The sequence below is a fragment of the Drosophila elegans genome, unplaced genomic scaffold (assembly GCF_018152505.1).
Source record: "Drosophila elegans isolate 14027-0461.03 unplaced genomic scaffold, ASM1815250v1 contig_814, whole genome shotgun sequence".
Taxonomy (NCBI): domain Eukaryota; kingdom Metazoa; phylum Arthropoda; class Insecta; order Diptera; family Drosophilidae; genus Drosophila; species Drosophila elegans.
In genome coordinates, this window is record NW_024546167.1 from 175,187 (window position 1) to 195,911 (window position 20,725).

The following is a 20,725-nucleotide window of genomic DNA, read 5'->3' on the forward strand; positions in this document are numbered from 1 at the left end:
GTTTTGGGTTTTACAAACTGATCTTTATTCTTAGCTTTCTTTTGAAGGAAACAAATGGATTCGTAGTCTTCTATGTAAAATAAATTAGAGTTCATCTCGTTATCTATGTAACAGACTATACATATTTTTTGGAGAATATTCTGTATCTTTTACGATTATTTTCGCAAACTACAAGAAAGCATATGTTATATAAGTAAGAGCTTAAAGCTAGGTCAACTAGATCTACCGAGTAACAGTTAAGCTTGGTCTACACTGCCATCAAGGGACTCGGGTGGTGAAGGAGTTAGTCTCCACGCGACTTCTTATGCCCATGCTTGTGGTCGTTTCCTCCGTGGCGCTTTCGATTGAATCGCTTGCCCTTGTTGCGGGTGAAATCGCGTCGCTTCTTCATGAACTCGATAGCCTTGTCGATGAATTCCTTCTCCTCCTCCTCGGTGGCCTTGCGCAGCGTCAGAGAGACCTCATCGTTGAACTTGAGCTGTCGATGTGGAGGGCAGCACAAATGGTAATGGTTAATAGTGAATTCAGATTTTAAAATTTTATGTGCTCTAATTTATGTATTCATGCACACAATTGAATTTATTCTTTGTAATCATAAATGCTTTTATGTATAAGTTATAGCGCGCGAAGTGATAAAATCTTTAAGACTTAGTTTATATATATTTATTATTATTATTATTATTATATATTTATATATTTATTTTGGGCACATACAAAAATTAGTTTAACGACAAGCCATGCTTATAAAATGACTTGTGACCTGCATGTTTGACTTATGAAGACGAAATGGTACGAAGTTTTAAAAGTTACATTTACTTTTAACTAGTTATATAAAAAAATCACTTCTGTTTCACTTAAAAGAGAATGCTATACTTTTATATTTATATGACATAATGTTTGCTAGCTTTTACATTACTTTTTAGTTTACTTTTAACTAGTTGTATAAAAAAATCACTGTTCTGTTTTCCTTAAAAGCCATGTTTTCCATGTCCAAAGAGGTGCATGATAGAAATATAGTCGGTTTACAATTAACTTGTATAAAAAACAAAATTGGTTAAAATCTGCTTACATATAGAGAGGATACAAAGATATCTTTGCAAGATGGTAAGTTTAAAAACACGTTTTTAATGTGTGGGAATTTTTGTTAAATATGTATCTTAAAAATGCCCTATGTAACAGAAATTAAAGAATTACTGACCCTATTTTTTAAATGCCTAAATTAAGGAACCTTGTAATACCAGTTTTGTAATCTCACCTTGCCCTCCTCACTCTTGGCGATGTACTTATCGGCCGCATCGGCCTCTGTCAACCGGACGGAGCCCTTGGTTTCGCCCTTGGCGAACTCGATGTAGGCCACTTCGAAGTCCTTGATCTTCTCGAATGCTTCGCGAATCTCTTCGCGGCTCGAGGTTTCTGGGGCACCCTCAAAGACCACAATGGCGTTTTTGGGCAACTCGAAGGCGGGCTCCGGCTTGGCCTCCTTCTTGTTCTTGCGCTTCTCGTTCTTCTGGGCGTACTCCTCCTGCTTCTCCTTGAGATAGTCCACCTGCCACTTGCGCAGCAGCTCGCGATCATTGTAGGCCAACTTCTCCAGTTCGATGAAGGCCTTGGCCTGCTCCTTGGTCTCGAAGGTGAGGAAGATGCTGCCCTTGAACTTGTACGACTTGGTGGGCTTGTCGTAGTGCTTGCGCATGGTCAGGTTGACCACTTTCTCATGGTTGGCGGCGAAGTCGAGGAGCTCACTCATCGGCGAGTCGAGGGGGAAGCCCTTGGCGTAAGCGGTGCGCTCCTGGATCTCCTTGCGCCGCTCCTCGTTGTGCTCCGGAATGGGACGCTCCGGATGGCGACGCAGACTGAGCTTATCTTCGCTAATCTCGATAAGGCCCTCCTCGGATTTGTTGAGGGCAGCCACAATTTCGGCCAGATCCGTGGACAGCGAGGCCAAGCGCTTGAAGGTAATCAGCACGGATAGCGGCACCCAGCCGTCTTCGTTCTTGCCGATCTGTTCGCGCAGGAATTTATCCCGATTGAGATTGGCATCGCCGAAATAGTACTCCACTTGCCGAATTATGGCGCGCTCCTGTTTCGTGAAGTCGTCACCCGCGCCGCCGCCGGATTCGGCTTCCTCGGCCGCCGGTGCAGGCTGTTGTTCCTCCTTGGCGTCGCCATTCTTGGATTCCGGCACCTGCGCCTCCTCCTCCTGGACTTCCACACTCGGGGTTTCAGCAACTTCCGCCATATTAGCTGTGAGTATTTCGCGCAGAAAGGAAAATTAAACGTGCGGTGACTTAAACACGTGTGCGGTGGCAGAAACGAAATTACGGCGTTTCACAACACTGCTCGTAAAATGCTGTGGTAGAGATGCGCAAGCGGGAAACTGTGACTGCTACTATCGGCTGGGAAATATCTTGAAGTCATCTTGACTTCAATTCAATTCTTCGCCCATTTCTATTTCTTTCAATTAAATTAATAGACTTATAAAAATATTCCCAAATTATACATTTCAACGTTACCTTTTGCTCGAAATCCATTCGTTTAGAACTTCAGAACTAACCATCAACCAGCTAATTTTTTTTCTTAAAATATTTCGCAGTACTTTTATTATGTCAGGGTCCTTGGTTAAATTGCTATCTGCAAGTTTAGTTGGCGCCAAAAATATGTTTAATGCTTATCACAAATTTAGTGCTTAATTTTAGAATTAAAAAATATTTGTGTACATTTTTTCTATGAGTGATGATACATAAAGAGTTAATTTTAGAAGAAATAAAGAATTTTAACAGAAATTGTAACAAAAATAGAGTGGAAATTAAAAGCAGTGTGCAAAACTGCAGTTAACAGTGCGAGGTCGTTAGAGATGGTATGACAACGATGATCCCTGCCGAACATCGATAAGACCTATACTATGAAAACATCGAAACAGTCGATGCTGGCATCGATGTTCTTTCCATCTCTATTTCTATTTCTATTTTGGTCGTGCGCTACGTTTTATTTATGTTTGCCATGGGAAAATACTGTTGTTAATAGTGCTAAAATAGGTACTCCTGGTAAACCTAAAAAGTGCTTTTGTCGATTGACCTATACAACAAACCATCGGCACCAAAGTAAACAAGTTTTTCGGAGTACTTGTGCGTGCATTCCGCATCGGCCAGAAAACAGAAAATCGGGCAATAAATAGTGAAAAGTGAGCTCTTTTTGGTATATAACTAATTGTGTATATAATAATAAGAGTGAAACAGCCACCTAAGCAACGATTGTGAAGAAAAATTACTCACATATCTATTTTTGCACAACGAACGACAACGAACAACAACAAACGGAGCAACAAATGTTTGTTAAAACGAAACGCAGCTGAAGGTGAGTTACTAAGGAAAAGGCATTAAAATCCCATAGACAGCTTGGCTGGGAAATGGGAAAATGACTCAGGTTTTTGCATAACTATTGGTCTGGCCAAAGGTTCAGTGGCATCAGAAAATTAACCCCTACCGCACTGCGATGCGTCATCCAAATAGAGGCATCTATAGACATTCCCCACTACATCAGTTTACAGTGCGACCTCTGTAAGTCAAACTCTTAGGAAAGCTTTTCATTTCTAGAATAAAAATTTAAATCCTGCTGATGCCCAGGTAAATATTCTAAGTTGTTTTATGTACTAAAATTTTTATTTATAAATTGAATTTCCTTTAAATAAGTTCTATTAAAATGTTACAAACCTTTTACTACAGGAACTTTAGTTATCTATCGAATGTCCTTAATTAATTAATTGGTTAATTAATCGGTTAACAAAACAACATTGACCAGACAACTTTTGTCTTTCAGTTTGTAAATTTTTCCACGTAATTCTATTTTAGTTCTAAAAAGTTTTATAACTTCAAATAACCTTCAATTCTATTTTAACACATTTATTTTAAAATATGGCAAAAAACAACCTAAGGTTTTTATTTTATTGTGGTAGATAGAGGTTCAAGTTGCTAAATCTTAATTTTATGTTCTATTCGAATTTAAATTTCATTCATCTCCAATGGTGATCCTCAAAAAAATGATTATCGAAAGACTCGAGAATTGTTCTTGTGTGTTAAGTAGGAAGTTCTTCTGTATCTCAACACATTTCTTGTTCAACTTCCTTTTCCTCGTGCATTTGGTAATTTGTTGCCGGTTTTTCGGGGAAGTCTCCTATGCGCCGTCTCCAAGAGGTCGACGAAGTTCATGAGGCCGCCTGCATAATCCATTGGGTCAATAGCAAAGGCTCCTACATGGCATCCATTTCCGTTCCTGTGGCAAGTGTTTGTTTGTTGCCGCCTTCTTCTCGTCCAGTGGCATTCTTTGTGAAAATAAACTGCACTGCCGGCACGTTTCGGGACCTGCCATTTGCCTCCAAACCCCAAAACCCCCAATTGGATCCACAAAACCAACAAGCATCATTACCCAAACAATTTTGAACCGCTGCCAAGAGAATTTTCTATGAAAGGTGGTGGCAAAACCGAATGCAGATGCTTTCTTTACTTTATTCTCAAACGAGGTATTCGTTTCAGCTTAAGGCAAACACTAAGTTTAGTAGCAGTCTTTAAAAAATGTTAAATTATATAATATAATATGTTACTCCAAAAACTACTTGGATAGATAGATTGTTTTTATATCTTCATAAAACTATTCTACTTTGTTTTATTTAAAAAAATATATTTTGTTACATTTCTAAACATTTAAAATTCAAATATTAAACTTATTTAATTTAATTTAATTCAAAAATATTTTCAAATGATTCGAAACTACTACGAAACTACCTAAATGTTATGGGTACAATTAAGTCGAAAGTCTCCAGCACTCGCCTCATTTCGGTTTCCTCGTTCTGCATTATTATTGCTATTTTTGCGCTTTAATGAAAGCGTTTCAGGAATATCTGTATATTTTCCCAAAACAAACCGCTGGCCGTCAATTCATGCACTTTCATTCGTGGATGCTAGGGAACATAATTTGTTCATATTTCCGCTGTTGACCTCGTTTTTCGGTTTGTGCGATATGAGAACTTCAGATCTCCTCCAGCTATGAACTCCCACTCGCTCACCTCTTTTGTGCGCCCACATCCACCGATCCACCGAAGACTTCCTCCTCCGCCATGAAGTATCTATAAATACTGGCGAAGCAATCAAATTATATTATGTCTATATATCTGAGGAAATGCATCTCAAGTGGTGGCAGCAGCCTGTAAATCTCGGTATTGACACATTGAAGGGGCATCGAGTGCAGTTCGGTCGAGGTAGTAGTCCCTAAAAGCGATCCGGATCCGGCCGTGACAAGATAGAACTGCATAAATTTGGTTTGTCTTTGGCTCTGCCTTTGCTTGTCTTTTCTCTGACTTTGCGCCAAGCAAAACAAAAGCACAGCCATTCAATTTTCTCACATCTCTCGGCGTTGTTTACGTTTTCGGTTGCCCCACGAAAATAAACAGTCGGCAATTTAAGGTTTTCCGTCCGATGCGACGTTTTCTTCGTCAAATTGCGCATTTCCGGAAGCCGTAGGACATTCATATGATTTCTGCCTTTAGCGACAGATCTCTTATAACCAAGAGATCGCGTAAATTTAGCGAGCGTGGGCCCAGTGTTTCTGAATCTGAATTTGAATCTGTAGCTGTATCTGTATCTGGGGTTGCACTATGCTGCTCTGCGCGACGCCATGTGCAAGTTTAATGAATTAATTAAAATTTCTTGCGGTCGTGGCTTTTAATTCAAAGGGTTATGTACATATATGCATGTGTGCATCTCTGTATCTGCATCTGCAAATCTGACCTCCACTTGCATCATTTGGAACACTGCAACCACAGCAGCGGCATCACCACCTACGGAAATTTGATTGTTGCCGGCCATGGACTTTTAAAATGATTTCAGGGTCAGGCGAAGCGGTGGGGAAATGGCATAGATTTGGCTTGGCTTTTGCATTGTAATTGCAAAGCGTATTTAAGCAGATATTCTGTGCTCAATTAAAACTGTTATACTAGATTATTCCATTTTGTAAGTTGAAGAATCCTATTATCTAAAAATTATGTTATTTTGATTCAAATATTACCTAAGCTCGTAATCTTCATTTTTGTTTTTTAATTCTTTTGGCTATATTCATTCTTCTTTATTGTAAAAGGTTGAATTATAAATTTTTGTATATGCTATAAATATATGTTAAGTAAATGAATTCCATGTACCATTTCTTAACTTATTAAGATGGTTTTTAGGTAATGCGATCATATAAAGATTTTCTCTTGATTTTACTATTAAAATATACATAGATTGGTTTCTTTACCAAATTGGATATAATTTTAAACCAAAAAATAAATCATATCTACATGGAAAGGTCTATAAATTAAATCTCAGCATAAGATCTGAAAAGATATTTAATCTAAGCAACGTTGCCAAAGACATAATCCTATTAAAATCAAAATTCCAAATTATTACTTAGATAACAACATGTGTATTATTTATTCTGGTAATCTGTGACAGAAGCCATATTCAATGGACATAGCTTATGAATCACAGGCATATGTTATACCTATAAACCAACAGGAAACTGAACGGAACAGGTGAAATTTTCAAAAATAATTCAGAAAGTGGTCTGACCAAGACCTACTAATATGCAGAAGTTCCCAATTGATGACCGAACCCGCAAACATGGAAGACTTCGCATCCAATAAGTATTCCGCATATATTTTGGCACAAATATTTTTATGGGTTTTTTCAAAACACAAAGCAAAAAGCATATAGAAGCATTTTTCTGCTGCTGCCGTCGCTTATTTCTCAATGAAATAAAATTAAGATATAACACGGTCCCCTGAAGTCCCCATTTTGGAAACGATGATGAAAAGGTTGTCCCCGGATCCATTTTTTTTTTGTCACATCTCTGTTGATTTTCGGTGAAAATATGCAATGTATCCGCTCGAAAACGTTTCAGATATACTATGTGAAAATAAATTCCATTCTCTCACGATCCCGAGAAGAGTGGCACTTTCGGTTGCTGTGGAAAATTCGGCTGCCATTTGTCGCCAGTCTTTCTGTATTTTCCGCTTTTCTGTATTTTGTGTTCTGTCGTCTGGTCGACAGTTTCGCTGAAGCAATGAACGCGTGCGGTGCAACGTCTGAAAGCAGAAACGGCGGAAAACGGCAAATTTTCGATCAACAATTTATTGTTGAAAAAGTATATATCATTCTATATAACAGACTGTTTAGCGGGTAAATATACTTCAGTGTCTAAGTGGCGAGTAGGCGACAATTTAAAGGCATTTTCTTTCGTGTGTGCAATCAAAACGTGACCTTGCCTCAGGGAAATAATTTCGGTCTAAATTCCTAGGAAAATTGTTTGATTAATCTCAATAATTTTGGCGGTGTTTTCTCTCTCTCTCTCTCTCTCTATGGAGCTGTAATATAATTATTCGGAAGAGCCACTATCGAATAGACAAATTCCCGTCTGCCATATGGGACTTTGCGAGTCGGCAAAGATGTATATTTTCGGCGGTTTTTTATTTTTAGTATCCCAGCACAAAAAAAGTGTTTTTGGGCAAAATAACAAACTTGTTATTCATATTTTTGCTGTCACTCATTGAGGCAATAGCGCAAAAATGTGATTAATCTATTTATATATAGGTATATGGGTTCTACAAAGAATACAGAAAGATTATTTATTTTATTTGTCTTGTTTAGTGTAGTGTTATTACTCTTTGAGATAGAGTTTTTTCACATGAGCTACTGGTATAATATTTAATTAAATGTATAAACTATTTATTAGCATTATACCGATTTTTATGCTATAAATGCGTGATATTTAGACATTAATATTGACGAAGTGATACCAATTCCAAAAATGAAATGACTTTTATAAATGACTCATTACTATTCTTAAAGTCCATGTACCTTTTCCCCGTTTTTATTATTCGACTATTTACAAGTTGTTGTCGCACATACACAATAGATTTTCAGTGTGCTATGAAACATTGAGAATTTATTGTGTGTGGCATTAACATTTTCCAATGTCGCTGTACAGTTCATGAGTTTTTCCGAAAATATTTTTTCATAACTGCTTCTTTATATAGATGACTGATTTCATGGATCGAAATGCACTTGCCTTCAGAATTCAGAAAAGCCGAACCCATTTCCGCCAACGAAAGTGTTTAACGATTACCATAAACATTCAACGATTTGCAATGTGTTGATCTCTTAAAGAATTGTTCGAACAACCCATAAAAAACTGGCTCGTGAATATATTCAAACATGACATGGTCGTTGTTTATGATTTATATTTTGGCCTGTCCGGTTTTTCAAAATGTTTTTATGGCCCTAAGCGAAATGTTTTTCCTTTCGCAATAACTGAGTGATTTTTACCCAATTTTCGTAATGGCTTTTCCCTGCTTGTGTGACCTTGGCCATCGCTCGAGTTTTCCAGTGGGCTAGAAAATAACGTCCGTAGGGGAGTCTCCGCTCCAAAGTGTCAAGAAACTTGCGCACGCCTTTATCGACAGATGTTTTGAAAATAATTTCTTTTCCTGGGGGCCATATTTATTGCTTGCCTGGCAATTGCCAAAAAAAAAAAAAGCCAGAGGAATTCCAAGCAATCATCGCTGCAATAATGCGTAGGTGCTGTATTTAAAGAGATAGAAAGATAGATAGATATGTTGCTCACATATGCTATGCGTTCCATTGAGCAAATTGCCTAGCTGATATTTCAAGTTCAATACCTCAATTGCCTCGTTTCAGTTAAAGCAACCTAGTGCGGATCCGGAGCAGCCTTGAACAGCTCGACCATGGACCAGCCACTGGTGGTGCAGGCGGAGTACTCCTTCATGGGCAGCAACAACGACGAGTTGTGCTTCCAGAAGGGCGATCTCATCACTGTCACCCAGCGGGAGGATGGCGGCTGGTGGGAGGGAACGCTGAACGACAAGACTGGCTGGTTCCCCAGCAACTATGTCAACGAGTGCAAGGTGCAGCTACCTCTGGCGGAGACCATTCGGCCGCCGGAGGAAATCCAGGAGTACCGATCGGTGGTACTCAAGGATCTGCTCGATTCGGAGCGAGCCCATGTGGCCGAGCTGCAGGGACTGCTCGAGAATTTCCTGGAGCCCATGCAACAGACTCAGATGTAGGCATTCGTATATTAGCTGTAATTCTGTAATTTGAGTTCCTTACTGAATTTCTCTCCATGCAGTCTTAGCCAGGATGAGTACGCCCAGCTGATGTGCAACTTTGTGGAGATCGTGCGAACGCACGAGGATCTGCTCATACAGATCGAGGAGTGCAACGATCGAGTCGGCAAGCTGTTCCTTACCAGCGCTCCCTTGATGAAGAAGGTCCACCAGGCCTACTGTGCTGCACATCCCAAGGCCATTGTCATATTGGACAAGTACAAGTGAGTCTAACCTTATGCTTTTTGCACTGATAAAAAACGTAGTAAATCCAAGTATTTCATACTCAATTTAAATATTTTTCGCTTTGTTTTTTATTTATTGGCGTTTTTAGTTACTTTAAATATTAAAATATTTTTTTTGGAAAAATAGTATTATTGCTATTTTTACCCAATATTTTTCACATTAGTTAAATATTATGATTTTTATATGTAATTTAAATATGAGATATGACACTTTGGATTCAATTAGTAATTTATTCTTACTATTGCAATATATAATTAATTTTCATTAAAAGTTAAGAAATTGGTTTTGCTATTTCTTTTTAAAATTTGGCATATTTTATTTTTTAACTCTTCCATATCCTATTTGTACCTCCATTTTATGTTTAACTTTTTGTTAAACCTAGCACAACCTAATTTGATACGATTGCTTGTTTCTGTTTTGTTTGCTTACATTTATCGATTTCCAAGGAAAAATTTCTATTAATTATGATTTTCGGAATTGCAAAAACAGTTTATTTTGTTAATAATAATAAACAAAGAACGTAATTTGTTGTAAAAAGTAACTTAATACTTTTGATTATATTGAAAATATAATCACTTGGGCAAATCAAATTAGACTTAACAGCACCTATCATTAAACCATTCTAAACATATTTATTTGTACCCCCAAGAGATGACTTGGAAAAGTACATGGAACGACAGGGAGCAGCCACTCCAGGCTTACTTGTGCTCACTACGGGTCTATCGAAGCCCTTCCGCCGGCTGGACAAATACTCAGCCATGCTGCAGGAACTGGAGCGGCATATGGAGAGCAGTCATCCGGATCGCGGCGACACACAGCGGAGTGTGGCCGTGTACAAGGACATAGCTGCCACCTGTTCGGCCACACGGCGCCAAAAGGAGCTGGAGCTGCAGGTGCTCACGGGTCCAGTGCGTGGATGGCAGGGCCAGGAGTTGAGCACCCTTGGCGACATCATCCATATGGGCAGCGTGGCAGTTGGAGCGGACCATCGCGATCGATACTTTGTGCTCTTCCCACAAACGCTGCTCTTCCTCAGCGTTAGTCAGCGGATGAGTGCGTTTATCTACGAGGTATGCCACACAAGCATAATGAGGAAAAATCAATATAAATAATTAGTTACTTTAAACCACAGTGAACTTAGTTATTATCTCTTTAAATGCAGGGCAAACTTCCCTTAACCGGGATCATTGTGAATCGCCTGGAGGACACGGATGCCATTAAAAACGCCTTCGAGATTAGCAGTCCTCTGATCGATCGCATTGTGGCTGTCTGCCAGGGTCCAAATGAGGCCAACAAATGGGTGGAGCTGCTCAACGCAAACAATCCCAGCCTGCCGATGGGCATTAAACGGCAACTGAGCAATCTGAGCAACTCCTCACTTGGTCACCTTAATGCCGCTCATGTAAGTAGTCTACATTTATTCGATTTACCCCTATTATCATTTCGTTTTGGCGACACTTTAAATCGTGAGCAGCTTAGTCAACACTTAGATTCACGGGGCTACTGCACACGGTTCTCGCTCTGTGCCTACTACACGAGTCCTCCTGGTCAGGTGCGTCCACTCCGAGTGACTCTTCCACCCAGCAATTACCCGCCCACAGCTCCGTACGCCAATCTGAGTGCCCACTTTTCGAGGCTCGTGAAGGCGGGCGGATTGAGGAGTGCCATTGTGAAGATGCTGCTCTATCCGCAGGCTCGTCAGAGCATAGATCTCAAGCGGATTGCGCTGCGTAAGAAGCGCTGCCACAAGGCGTCCGCCAAGTTGAAGGATCTCAATGCCAACCAGGATTCGGGGCAGTCGGAACTGGAGCGGCAGGATGCCATCGAGTTGCCTACGGACTCGGAGAGCTACGATGATGATGACTTTGAGGATGATTTTTTGCATTCCTGCGACTCAGATCCGTTTGAATATGTGCAGTTTTACCAGAACCAGCGCAACGATTCCATGTGCAACTCCACGGGCACTTTTGTGGACCATGGCACGGCAGCCAGAAGGCACTGTTCCTCCATTAATCTCATCAAGCTGGATTCTGTGGACACGGACGAGGTATTGGCTCACAACGAACTCAAAAAAGAGTCGCTAATTATAGGATCCAGGGCTCTGAGAGCCTTGGCTCGAAAGTCTACCACTCGGAATTCCAGTGTGCACACCTCTACGGCAACTCTGGAGTTGGGACTAGGTGGCAGCGTCACCAACTGTGTGGAGGAGGAACCGCCACCAAAGCATGCCCTGAAGCAACAGAGTTCCGATGCCAGTTCCATGTACGTGCCCAGATTGGGCGGAGCCTTCACCGCCTGTGAGAACCTGGCCAGCATGCCCGATGATTTCAGCCGGGAGTCCAGTGTCCAAGAGCCACCCACTCCACTGCCAGCTTCGCCGACAGAGCGGCACAGCATGCCCACCATATTCGTGGGCAATCGCTTTAATCAGAGCAAAAACACGGAGGTATATGTGCCTACGTGGCGCGATCGCCAAGAAATGCAGATGCAGAGCGTGGATGCAGAGCAGGAGGATGAGTTGCACTCCAGTTCCGTGGATCTGCCGGCGGCCTGTCGCATTGCTCCGGATAAACTGCAGGCAGAGCTACTCTACAACTACGACGAGGTCGTGGCGAATCCTCCGGCGCTGCAGCGCGAGCTGACTCCCTTTCCGGGGCACAAACTCAATTCGGACAAAAGGGTTTCCCACAAAAGCGACAGTCCGTCGACGGGAAATGTGAAGGCGGATTCAAATGCCGCTGCAAGAAGCAGTTCCACCACCGAACTCTGCATTGATACTGCTTCTAAAAAGCGCAATCCTCCGCCGGAGAGGAGTAGGGATTCCATTAGGCGGTGCATCAGCTATCAGTTCCTACAGATGTCCAATCGCCCGGATCCTCCACCACCGCCGCCGCGCCGGGATCCGGACCTCCACTTGGACACCAAGTGCCGCTGCTGCGAGAGCTCCCAGTGTCCCAGTCCGCGATCCAGTGACAGCGGAATGGCTGGCAGCTGCACTATAACCTCACCCGATCCTCCCAACCCGGAGTCTTACTTTCCCATGGAAGCCGTAGGCCAGGATATGCTGGATAACGTGGAGCCGGAGCGATTTGATGTATGCGGAATGTTCAGGGAAAAGTTCCTTACCCCAGAGGCCACTCAGGATGTTGTGGAACCACTGGAGGATGAGCAGCCTCAGCTGCCTGATGAACCCATTACACCCACCAATCGAAAGGAGGACTTCCCCTGCATAAGCTCTGCCCAAGTGCAAGTGAACACGAGGAGTATATTCCTGCCCTCCAGCTCGAGCATGGATGAGACCAACAGGAGTGTCCCGTCCAACGATCTCCTGTTTAGCTCGAGTTCCACTGATCGACTGGGACCACAGGCCACCTTCCGATCGGGAATGTATGCGCACTGGTGGAAGAAGGAGCGCCTGCCACCGGAGGTGGTGCGCGGCATTGCACACGCCTACAACAAGAGCCTGCCCTCCAAGGACTCCAAGGACTCGGGATCGGTGTGCTCCAGCTGCTTCTGTTCGCTGGGGGCCAGCGGTTACAGCGAGGGTGCCCTGTACTGCTCGGTGTGCCAGAACTGCGCGGATTACTACAATGGCAGCAACACTAGCACCACCAATACGACGACCACCACCTCATCTTCCAGCTGTCCATTGTGCAGCGAGGACGAGGGGATGATCGCCTCCATCCACGACTCCTCCTCACTCGACTGTCCCATTTGCACGGGCCGCGTTGCTTCCGGCGCCGAAGAAGGCAAGCAAACCGAAGAGTTGGGTCGCCGGCCAGGTGACCCAGGGGATTCCACTCAAATGGCTTCCCCGGTTCTCCTGTCCGGCGGCGTTTGTTCCGTGCACGTGTTCCGTTTGATTGTTTTGTAAATTCGTTTTGCTCTCTCATGTTTCTCACTCATGTCTCAACAAAACAAAAAAGACCCTAATGCTCAGACCAACCAGCAACCATTTGGCCAAATGCAGCACGTCCAAAAAATGTCTCCATTCGCAACCACACAACGCTTCCTCATCAGCACATTGTTTGACTAACCCAGTGACCGATTATTGGGATCTCTTGATATCAAATAGAAATTTCTGCCAAGAAAGGGTTTTAGAATTAGTATTCGGCGTAACATAATTTCTCTCAAAACAAAAGTGTTCTATATAAAAAGTTATTGCTTCAAAATTTTTTATAAAGTCTTGGTACCTTGAAAATTAGGTCTTAATCAGAAAAAAGGTATAATTTGCAATAAATTTAGCTTGAAAATTTTGGTCAAATTAATATGTGTAGGAGATTGAATGATGAGCTAACTTAAAATGTAATGTGAAGTTGCCAACTATACATAGACTTACAAAATAACTGATATTCAAACTATCACGTTTATTAATAAACCACGATAGATGATCCCTGAACTTCAGAAATATAGCTACCATCCTTTGTTTCTATGTTTGAGCTGAAATTTCATCTGTCCAAAAGCTAAACGAATTACAAAACATTTATCTAACGCTCAGCAACACACAAATTCGAAATGAGAATGTAAATTCGAAATCAAACCAAACCAAACCAAACAAACGCATTCAATTCGATTTGCTTGCTGCGCTTTGCTCGCTGCAGGAATTGCCTGAAGGACAACCTGCCTCTGCCTGCCGTTGTACGTTGTCCTTGTTGTTACTGATCCGCTGATCCTGTTGACAGCGGACCACCAAGAGATTCTCCGATCACTTAACTAACTTTTAAGTTACTTAATAATGCTCATGATGTGTGCAGTAAGAATCCATATTAAAAGTGCTCTTTATGTCTTAAATTGCAGATGTCACCGCCATCGGGCCACAGCCTGCTCCTGCCAACCGGCGGCCGTCCACCGGCCACGCCCAGCAGCATCCCGCCCAGCGGCAACAACAGCGGCGGCGGGAGCAACAGCCACCAGGGATCACCGGCAACCAACTCGATGTCGCATCACAAACGGAGCCAATCGTTCAACCACCATCTCAGCTACAATCAGTACACGCCCACTCAGCCTCCACCACATCATCTGCATCCACAACAACCACCAAGTCTGCCAAGTCATCTGGGGGCAGCCGGCCCCAGATCAAGTTCAGTCCAGACACCAAGCAGCAAGACAGCAGCTCCAGTCCCGGCCTCATCCATGGACGCCAGTCCAGCAATTCAGGCAGCGGCAGCAGCAGCGGCGGCAGCGGCGGGAATGGGGGTGCCAAGCGCAAGGAAAGGAAGCACAAAGGGTGAGACATCGACTTCTTTAAGCCTTACACAACCCGTGTCTTAAAATCAAGAAAATCGGAAACAAAAAATCAGATAATTCCCGACTGTACCAATCCAGAAACTCTTTAAACCAATTTGATTTTCTTGTTCGCAAGCGGCAAACCATAAACTCTAAATCGACATCTGTTGTGATTTTAATTCCTAAATATCGTCTGAAATAATTGTTAGATTTTGAAAATTTTTGGTGTGTCGATAGATATCGACCGCGCTAACATATACCGCCCAATAGAATTTCGCGATATGTAGTCGTTTGAGTAGACGTGGATTTTGAAATACATTTGCGATGAATGGGCAGAACTGTAATCAGTATGCTAAATTGCTAATCTTTAGCTTGTTTAGTTTTTAGATAGTGATCAATAAGTTATATTATTTAAAAATAAAAAATAATATAAAATAAATATATATATATGTAGATATATATTTAAATATTGAAAAACGCTTTTTTCTTACATTTACATTTTGTAAAATTGTTTTTCTGTGTTTTGTTTTTATTTCTAGTCTATTTTCATCGATTTTATTACTTAAGTTAGTTGTTTGAAATTAGTTTTAAAGCGTAAACTAACGCATGATTTATATCTCCAGCTAACTGGACCATCAGCTGCCTGCGTCCCACCCCGCCTTTGCGGCCCAGTTTGTTGAATGCCACCAGTGGATCGGGGAGCGGCAGCGGTGGCGGCAGCAGCTCCAGCAACGCTTTGGCCAGCTACTGCAGCGGGAGGAAGAACCAGCCCACCTACGAGGAGGACGCCCTGGTGCTCCGGGTGTTCGAGGCCTACTGTGCCGCCTACCAGAACAACGCCAGGAACACCATCCACTCGGGTAAGTGGCGCCGGCCATCCCAGATGTGCTTCATCTAGCTGTAAGGATTTCCATGTGCTCCCCGAACCAAGTTTGATTATCATTTGCTGAAGAACAAAAGCTACAAATTGTTAGCTAATCTGCTTATTTACTACACACACTCACAAACACACACACAGCTGTACAATCCTCACACAAACACAGACTCATTTAAGAATCCAGGCGCTAAGAACAAACCATTTATCATTTTATTGGTTGGTTGCTCCACAATAATTTCATGATTTTTATTCATTCATAACAAGGCTCTGAAGTTGCACTAAACCAAGATCAATTTTCCAAATTTAACCGAAAATATTGTATTAGGCTAGTTGAACCATTAACTTTAAGCTTACACATTGTTAACCGATTACCAAATTATTTGTAAGAGAAACTATTGATTTTTAGTTGTATAAATTGGCAATTGATTTCGTTTTAAGATCCACAAACTCAACTCTGCAATTGGTGCTAAAGCAGCGCGCAAAGGAAACCAAAGTTTTTTGCTTTACATAATGTCAATTATTCTGTACTATAATTATTTGTATTGACCAAATTGAATTTGATCTATTTTGTGTTTTACTTTAAATAAATACTGTTTTTGTTACCCCATTACCCATGTAAACTTTAGTTTAATTTATTCTTACCGCCGTTCGTTCCAACCCGCATTCCCATTCCTCGGACCAAAAACATGTTCATTTGACTGATTTATTATCATTAGCATTAAGCTTGCACATCCTGTACATATGTTGGATTCATGGTTGAAGGTTTTTTGTTAACCATTCCTGCACACTCATTCCACAGTCCTGATTCTACTCACACCTAATGGTATTAATTGGTTTAAAAATAGTCCATACACTTACTACTGGTAATGGTACTGGTGTCTTTTGTTGCAATCCTCTGGCCGCTTTCCCAACTCAGTGTTGTCCTCATCCTTGTAGACAATACAATTCATTTATCCTGAATTCTTTCTTTATTTCACCCTCTTTTCATATGATTGTTGTGATTGTCTCCTTGTTGGCGTTGTGATCTTTTCGCTTATAACCCTTTATTTTCATTTGGTTCTGTGGCTTTGGTTCTCTTTATTCGTCCCTCCTGTTGTCGTATTGTCGTGTTGTCGGTATTTCGTTTTTCCGTTTCTTCAAAACTCTTCATTTTTCTCTCTCTCTTTATTCCAATCCGACCTGATCCAAATCGATCTATATAGCCTTACAACCCTGGACTCCGTGTCTGCCCATCCGCGGCGGCAAGCTGAAAACGAGCAAAACCTTCTCGACCTCCAATCCACAGCTGCCTTTCATAGCCAATATCGGCACCTCACCCTACCTCAATCATCATCAGCAGCAGCAGCAGCACCAGCAGCAGCAACAGCAACAGCAACATCTGCAGCAGCAACACCTGCAGCAGCAGCCACATCACACACAGCAGCAAACTGGTCGTCAGAACTCCGCCGGCAGTTTGAACTCTTCGTTTATTTGGCGCGAGGCCAGTCCCAACAACTTTAACCTGTACTCCAGCTCGGTGTCTTCCTCGCTGAATGCCACGCCTGCGCAAAGATACTCCTTAACTGGACCAGGAGCAGGAGGATCGCCCTCGATCAAGGACTACCAGAGGGCATTGTCCGAGGAGAGGGCCACCAGGAAGTCCCTTAACCGCTTGAAGAGTGGTTTTGGTTCTGGCTACGACAATGTGTGCACCTCACCCCTGCTGCCCAGGAAGAACAAGCCTGCTCCGAAGTTGGTGGCCCAGCAGTCGTACCAGCGATCCCCGACCACCACCATAGTGAAGCCAAATCCGACAGGACATCCGGGACTCTACGATCGACGGTTGAACCGCTCCTTTGAAACCTCCACTTCGCATCGCTATGCAGGCTACGGAGCTGGTTACTTGATGAACTGTGGCGGAGCCCTGCGGACCAGCACGCTTCAGAGGAGCACTCCTCAACTGGCTGGCGGGGATCGTTCGGACGACAGCGATGTGGAACGGGAACGGGAATTGCTGAGGAGCAATGGAGCTGCAACCTCAGCCACTTTAGAACTCAATGCCGATGGCAGCAAGCGGCAGTCGGGCAGCTGGTGTTGCGGTAATTTTGTGATGAAACAGTGGCGCAAGATCAACCATCTTTGAGTCGGGGTTTTAGGGCATCTCATAATGCTGCCTTCATCAGTCATCCGCATCGCATCCGCATATTGCATCCGCATTCGCATCCTGCTGCTCCAGCTACAGCTCCAGCTCCAATTACTGATACAGATACAGATGCTTTGCTTTGAATGCGCTCTGAGTGCAAATCTTTATTGATTTTTAGTTGAATTTTGTGGCTGCGCAAAGCTTTTGAATGCCCACGAGCCTTAGATTCTAGACCAGCGATCTATACTATAAATAATGTTGTAAGCGAATGACAAATAACATGTATTTGTTTTGATTGTCTTAGCCTTAAGCTGCGCCTTGATGTGTCTGCATTGAAATTCGCACAGATGTCAGACTCTATATTTAAGACTTTTTAGGCAGCTGAGCGAATTACCTTGCGTCTAGAATTTGTGCTTAGCTTATATTGTTTTACCTCTAACTTAGCTTTACATATTAATTTGTAATTTGTGAAAAGACTTAAATGCTATTCGATAATTTGATAAAAGATGCTTACCACAGAAGTGGAATTTCGTAATTCGCAATTTTATAGACTTTAATTTAGCTAACAGAAGGTAGCCGAAACAGAAGGACTTTAAATTTCCGTCCACGGCTTTAAAATTATATGTTTTTTACTTGCCCATACGAAAGTGGAACACAATTTTGCCATAGAATACACAGTCTAAACTGTTTACTAGAATACACCCGTACTTTTTATTGCATCTGTGTTTTCGGAGAATATCGACCTAGTGAGTTTTGTATTTAAATGTGCGTTACCTGCCAACTATCAAGCAATTAAATCAAAGAGTGTGCAATGTGTAATCAAAGAGTGCGCTATAAATGTTAGTCAAATAGCTAGATTCAGCAACTAAATCAAAGTAACCTACTGTTGTGCATTATTGACCCAAGAATAAACCAACTTATTTTGTAAGTGTTTTGTGAAAAAACGTTGTCTAACCAAATGAACTACTATATACTCTACTATTAACCAGTTTATACGTTTGTACTGCAATTGAGTTGATTTTTGTCGACGAACGAGAAAAAAGAGAGAGATAACTCAACGAATTGAAGCGAACCATGAATAAAATCCTTTACAAGATGAATCTCCCTTTGTTTGTCTGTGTGGTTGTGTTTTGTTGTTCAATAATATAATAATAAGTGAAAATGATATACCTTTAAACCTTTAGAGTAGCCCATAGATTGATGAATTGAAGTGTCAATAGCCCTAGAATGTTTTAGATAGACACTTTTTATGTTTTCTTAGCAATGGCTTTGACTTATTATTTTCGCTTAAACATTTTACTATACTCGTCCACAGTCACATTTTGTACATATGCCATTAATCCACTCTGATCCCCTAATGATCTCTCACACACAACACTAACATATTCTGTTCTCTGTTCGATTTTCTTTTATCCACCGAAAAACATCAATACAAATTGACAAGCAGGCCTAGAAAACGAGGACATGACCCCCACCTTGCGCCAACTGTGGACCGCCATACGGCAGATGCAGCAGGATATGTCCCAGATAAAGCTCCAGATCAACGAGGAGCGCGCCCTGCGAGCCGATCTCCAGCAGCTGCTGATGCAGCACTTGGAGACGAGCAGCGTGAGCAGCGGGGCCAACACGCCCAAGTGTTGACTATGCAAGTGAACCGGGTTCTGGAGGGGATTACCCGGTCATCCGATCACCCAAACACCGAAACTATACCCGCCGCCGCTGCTTTTAGCTTTAAACCTTTTTTTAGATACTTTACTTTGCATCTCCAAGGGGGGCAGTGGGTCAATTACCAAAAAATTATCTAGATATGGAATCGTATATGGATTGTATTTACCGAATTACTATATATGTGTATGTATATTTGTGAATGGACAATATGCCAATTGTGTGTTTAATTAATGAGCAGTCGATTCTATATATTTTGTTTTCCTTTTTTCTGTGCGTTTCATTAAGGATGTATGTAAAAATCTTGAGATTTATAAACAACAATTCTAATGTCAAAAAGTATTAAAGCAATAAGTTTACATTTTTGTCTGATAAATAACATTGTTTGTATCGAAAAATGCTAAACTGTATTGACAACAAAACTTCTTGAAATTTAAAGATTGTTTTTAAATTTGTAAAGATTTGAGCAAGACATCCGTAATTAACCCATCTGATTTATTTATATTTTTTTTACAACGGTTAGATTAAGACCCTATTATTAATTTTTAGCACAACTTGCACTTTGCATTGGCATAGATTTACATATTTTAGTTTATAACTTATTTTAATGCAATTCTTAAAAGCTGCTTGTGTAAGTTATGAGAACAGTTAGTCCCAGTTTTGATCTATGTTTGGATGATGATTTAAAAATGGATAATGCAAAATTCTGAAAAAATGTGCCAATACTTTAGTAAGCTGCAACAAACAACAAACGTCGCTCAAAAAAGTTGTATTTACGTATTATGTCTAGAACATTTATTGGATAATATATACACAAATGTAAATGAATTAGAGCTTTTCATTGAGTTATTACGAGTACATTTCGCGTAGCAACTGGCGATTGCAATCGGAACCCACATAAGCAGAACAGAACAGAAACCACTCCGGATCCTAAGAATGCCTAACGATTTAACGAGTCTAAAACAATGTATAACCGCTAACGCTTGTGTCTGACAATTTTGCTGAATAATTCGGAATGCCTGGGGATTTTTCTGCTCTGCTTCGTGCGACTTGAAAGAGGAAACCCATGTCGGACTGCCGGGGAACGTAATGAGATTGCAATCAGTCAGCGGGGAAAAAGGTGGAGGCAGCAGCAGCGGCAGATGGCGACAAATGAGCAACAAACCACGTCAAGAGCGAGCCACATTGTTGGCACAACAATTTCAGTGTGTCAGTAAGGATTTGAGAACAATGCAGGCTGACTTGGCCGGAATGTGTCACTTCCACTTCCACTTCCTCCTGGTCGCTTTTGGGGCCGTGGAACAAACAGGGTGCGAACTAAACTTTGGACTTGCGGATGCGATGGCTTGCGGAAGTTTTCACATGCAATCTCTCTAGCAACTTGGCAAAAAGGCACCTCCCACCTTCCCCCAGCTTGTTGGCCAAAATTTATTGC

At 41.8% G+C, this 20,725-nt stretch overlaps 2 protein-coding genes across 6 annotated transcripts; one reads left to right on the plus strand and one right to left on the minus strand.

Moving 5' to 3' along the window:
* Nucleotide 1: 1 nt before the first annotated feature.
* LOC108141853 (la protein homolog) lies at nucleotides 2–2,343 on the minus strand. The gene is made up of 2 exons (XM_017265444.2): nucleotides 1,256–2,343; nucleotides 2–478 (listed from the first exon to the last, which is right to left on the minus strand). Exons 1-2 carry the CDS (start codon nucleotides 2,237–2,239, stop codon nucleotides 284–286), a joined length of 1,179 nt encoding a protein of 392 aa, XP_017120933.1. The 5' UTR covers nucleotides 2,240–2,343; the 3' UTR covers nucleotides 2–283.
* Nucleotides 2,344–2,946: 603 nt separating this feature from the next.
* On the plus strand, nucleotides 2,947–20,118 carry LOC108141841 (rho guanine nucleotide exchange factor 7). Of its 5 annotated transcripts, XM_017265430.1 has the most exons (9): nucleotides 2,948–3,354; nucleotides 8,727–9,111; nucleotides 9,178–9,378; nucleotides 10,050–10,470; nucleotides 10,563–10,802; nucleotides 14,198–14,627; nucleotides 15,250–15,486; nucleotides 16,706–17,581; nucleotides 19,073–20,118. In XM_017265430.1, the coding sequence occupies exons 2-9, from the start codon at nucleotides 8,774–8,776 to the stop codon at nucleotides 19,264–19,266; spliced, it is 2,937 nt and encodes a 978-aa protein (XP_017120919.1). In that variant the 5' UTR covers nucleotides 2,948–3,354; nucleotides 8,727–8,773; the 3' UTR covers nucleotides 19,267–20,118. The 5 variants fall into 5 exon arrangements, with proteins under 5 accessions (XP_017120915.1, XP_017120919.1, XP_017120920.1 ...); XM_017265426.2 differs by lacking the exons at nucleotides 16,706–17,581; nucleotides 19,073–20,118 and adding an exon at nucleotides 10,875–13,149 and having other exon boundaries at nucleotides 2,947–3,354; nucleotides 15,250–15,354; XM_017265431.2 differs by lacking the exon at nucleotides 16,706–17,581 and having other exon boundaries at nucleotides 2,949–3,354.
* Nucleotides 20,119–20,725: the final 607 nt, after the last annotated feature.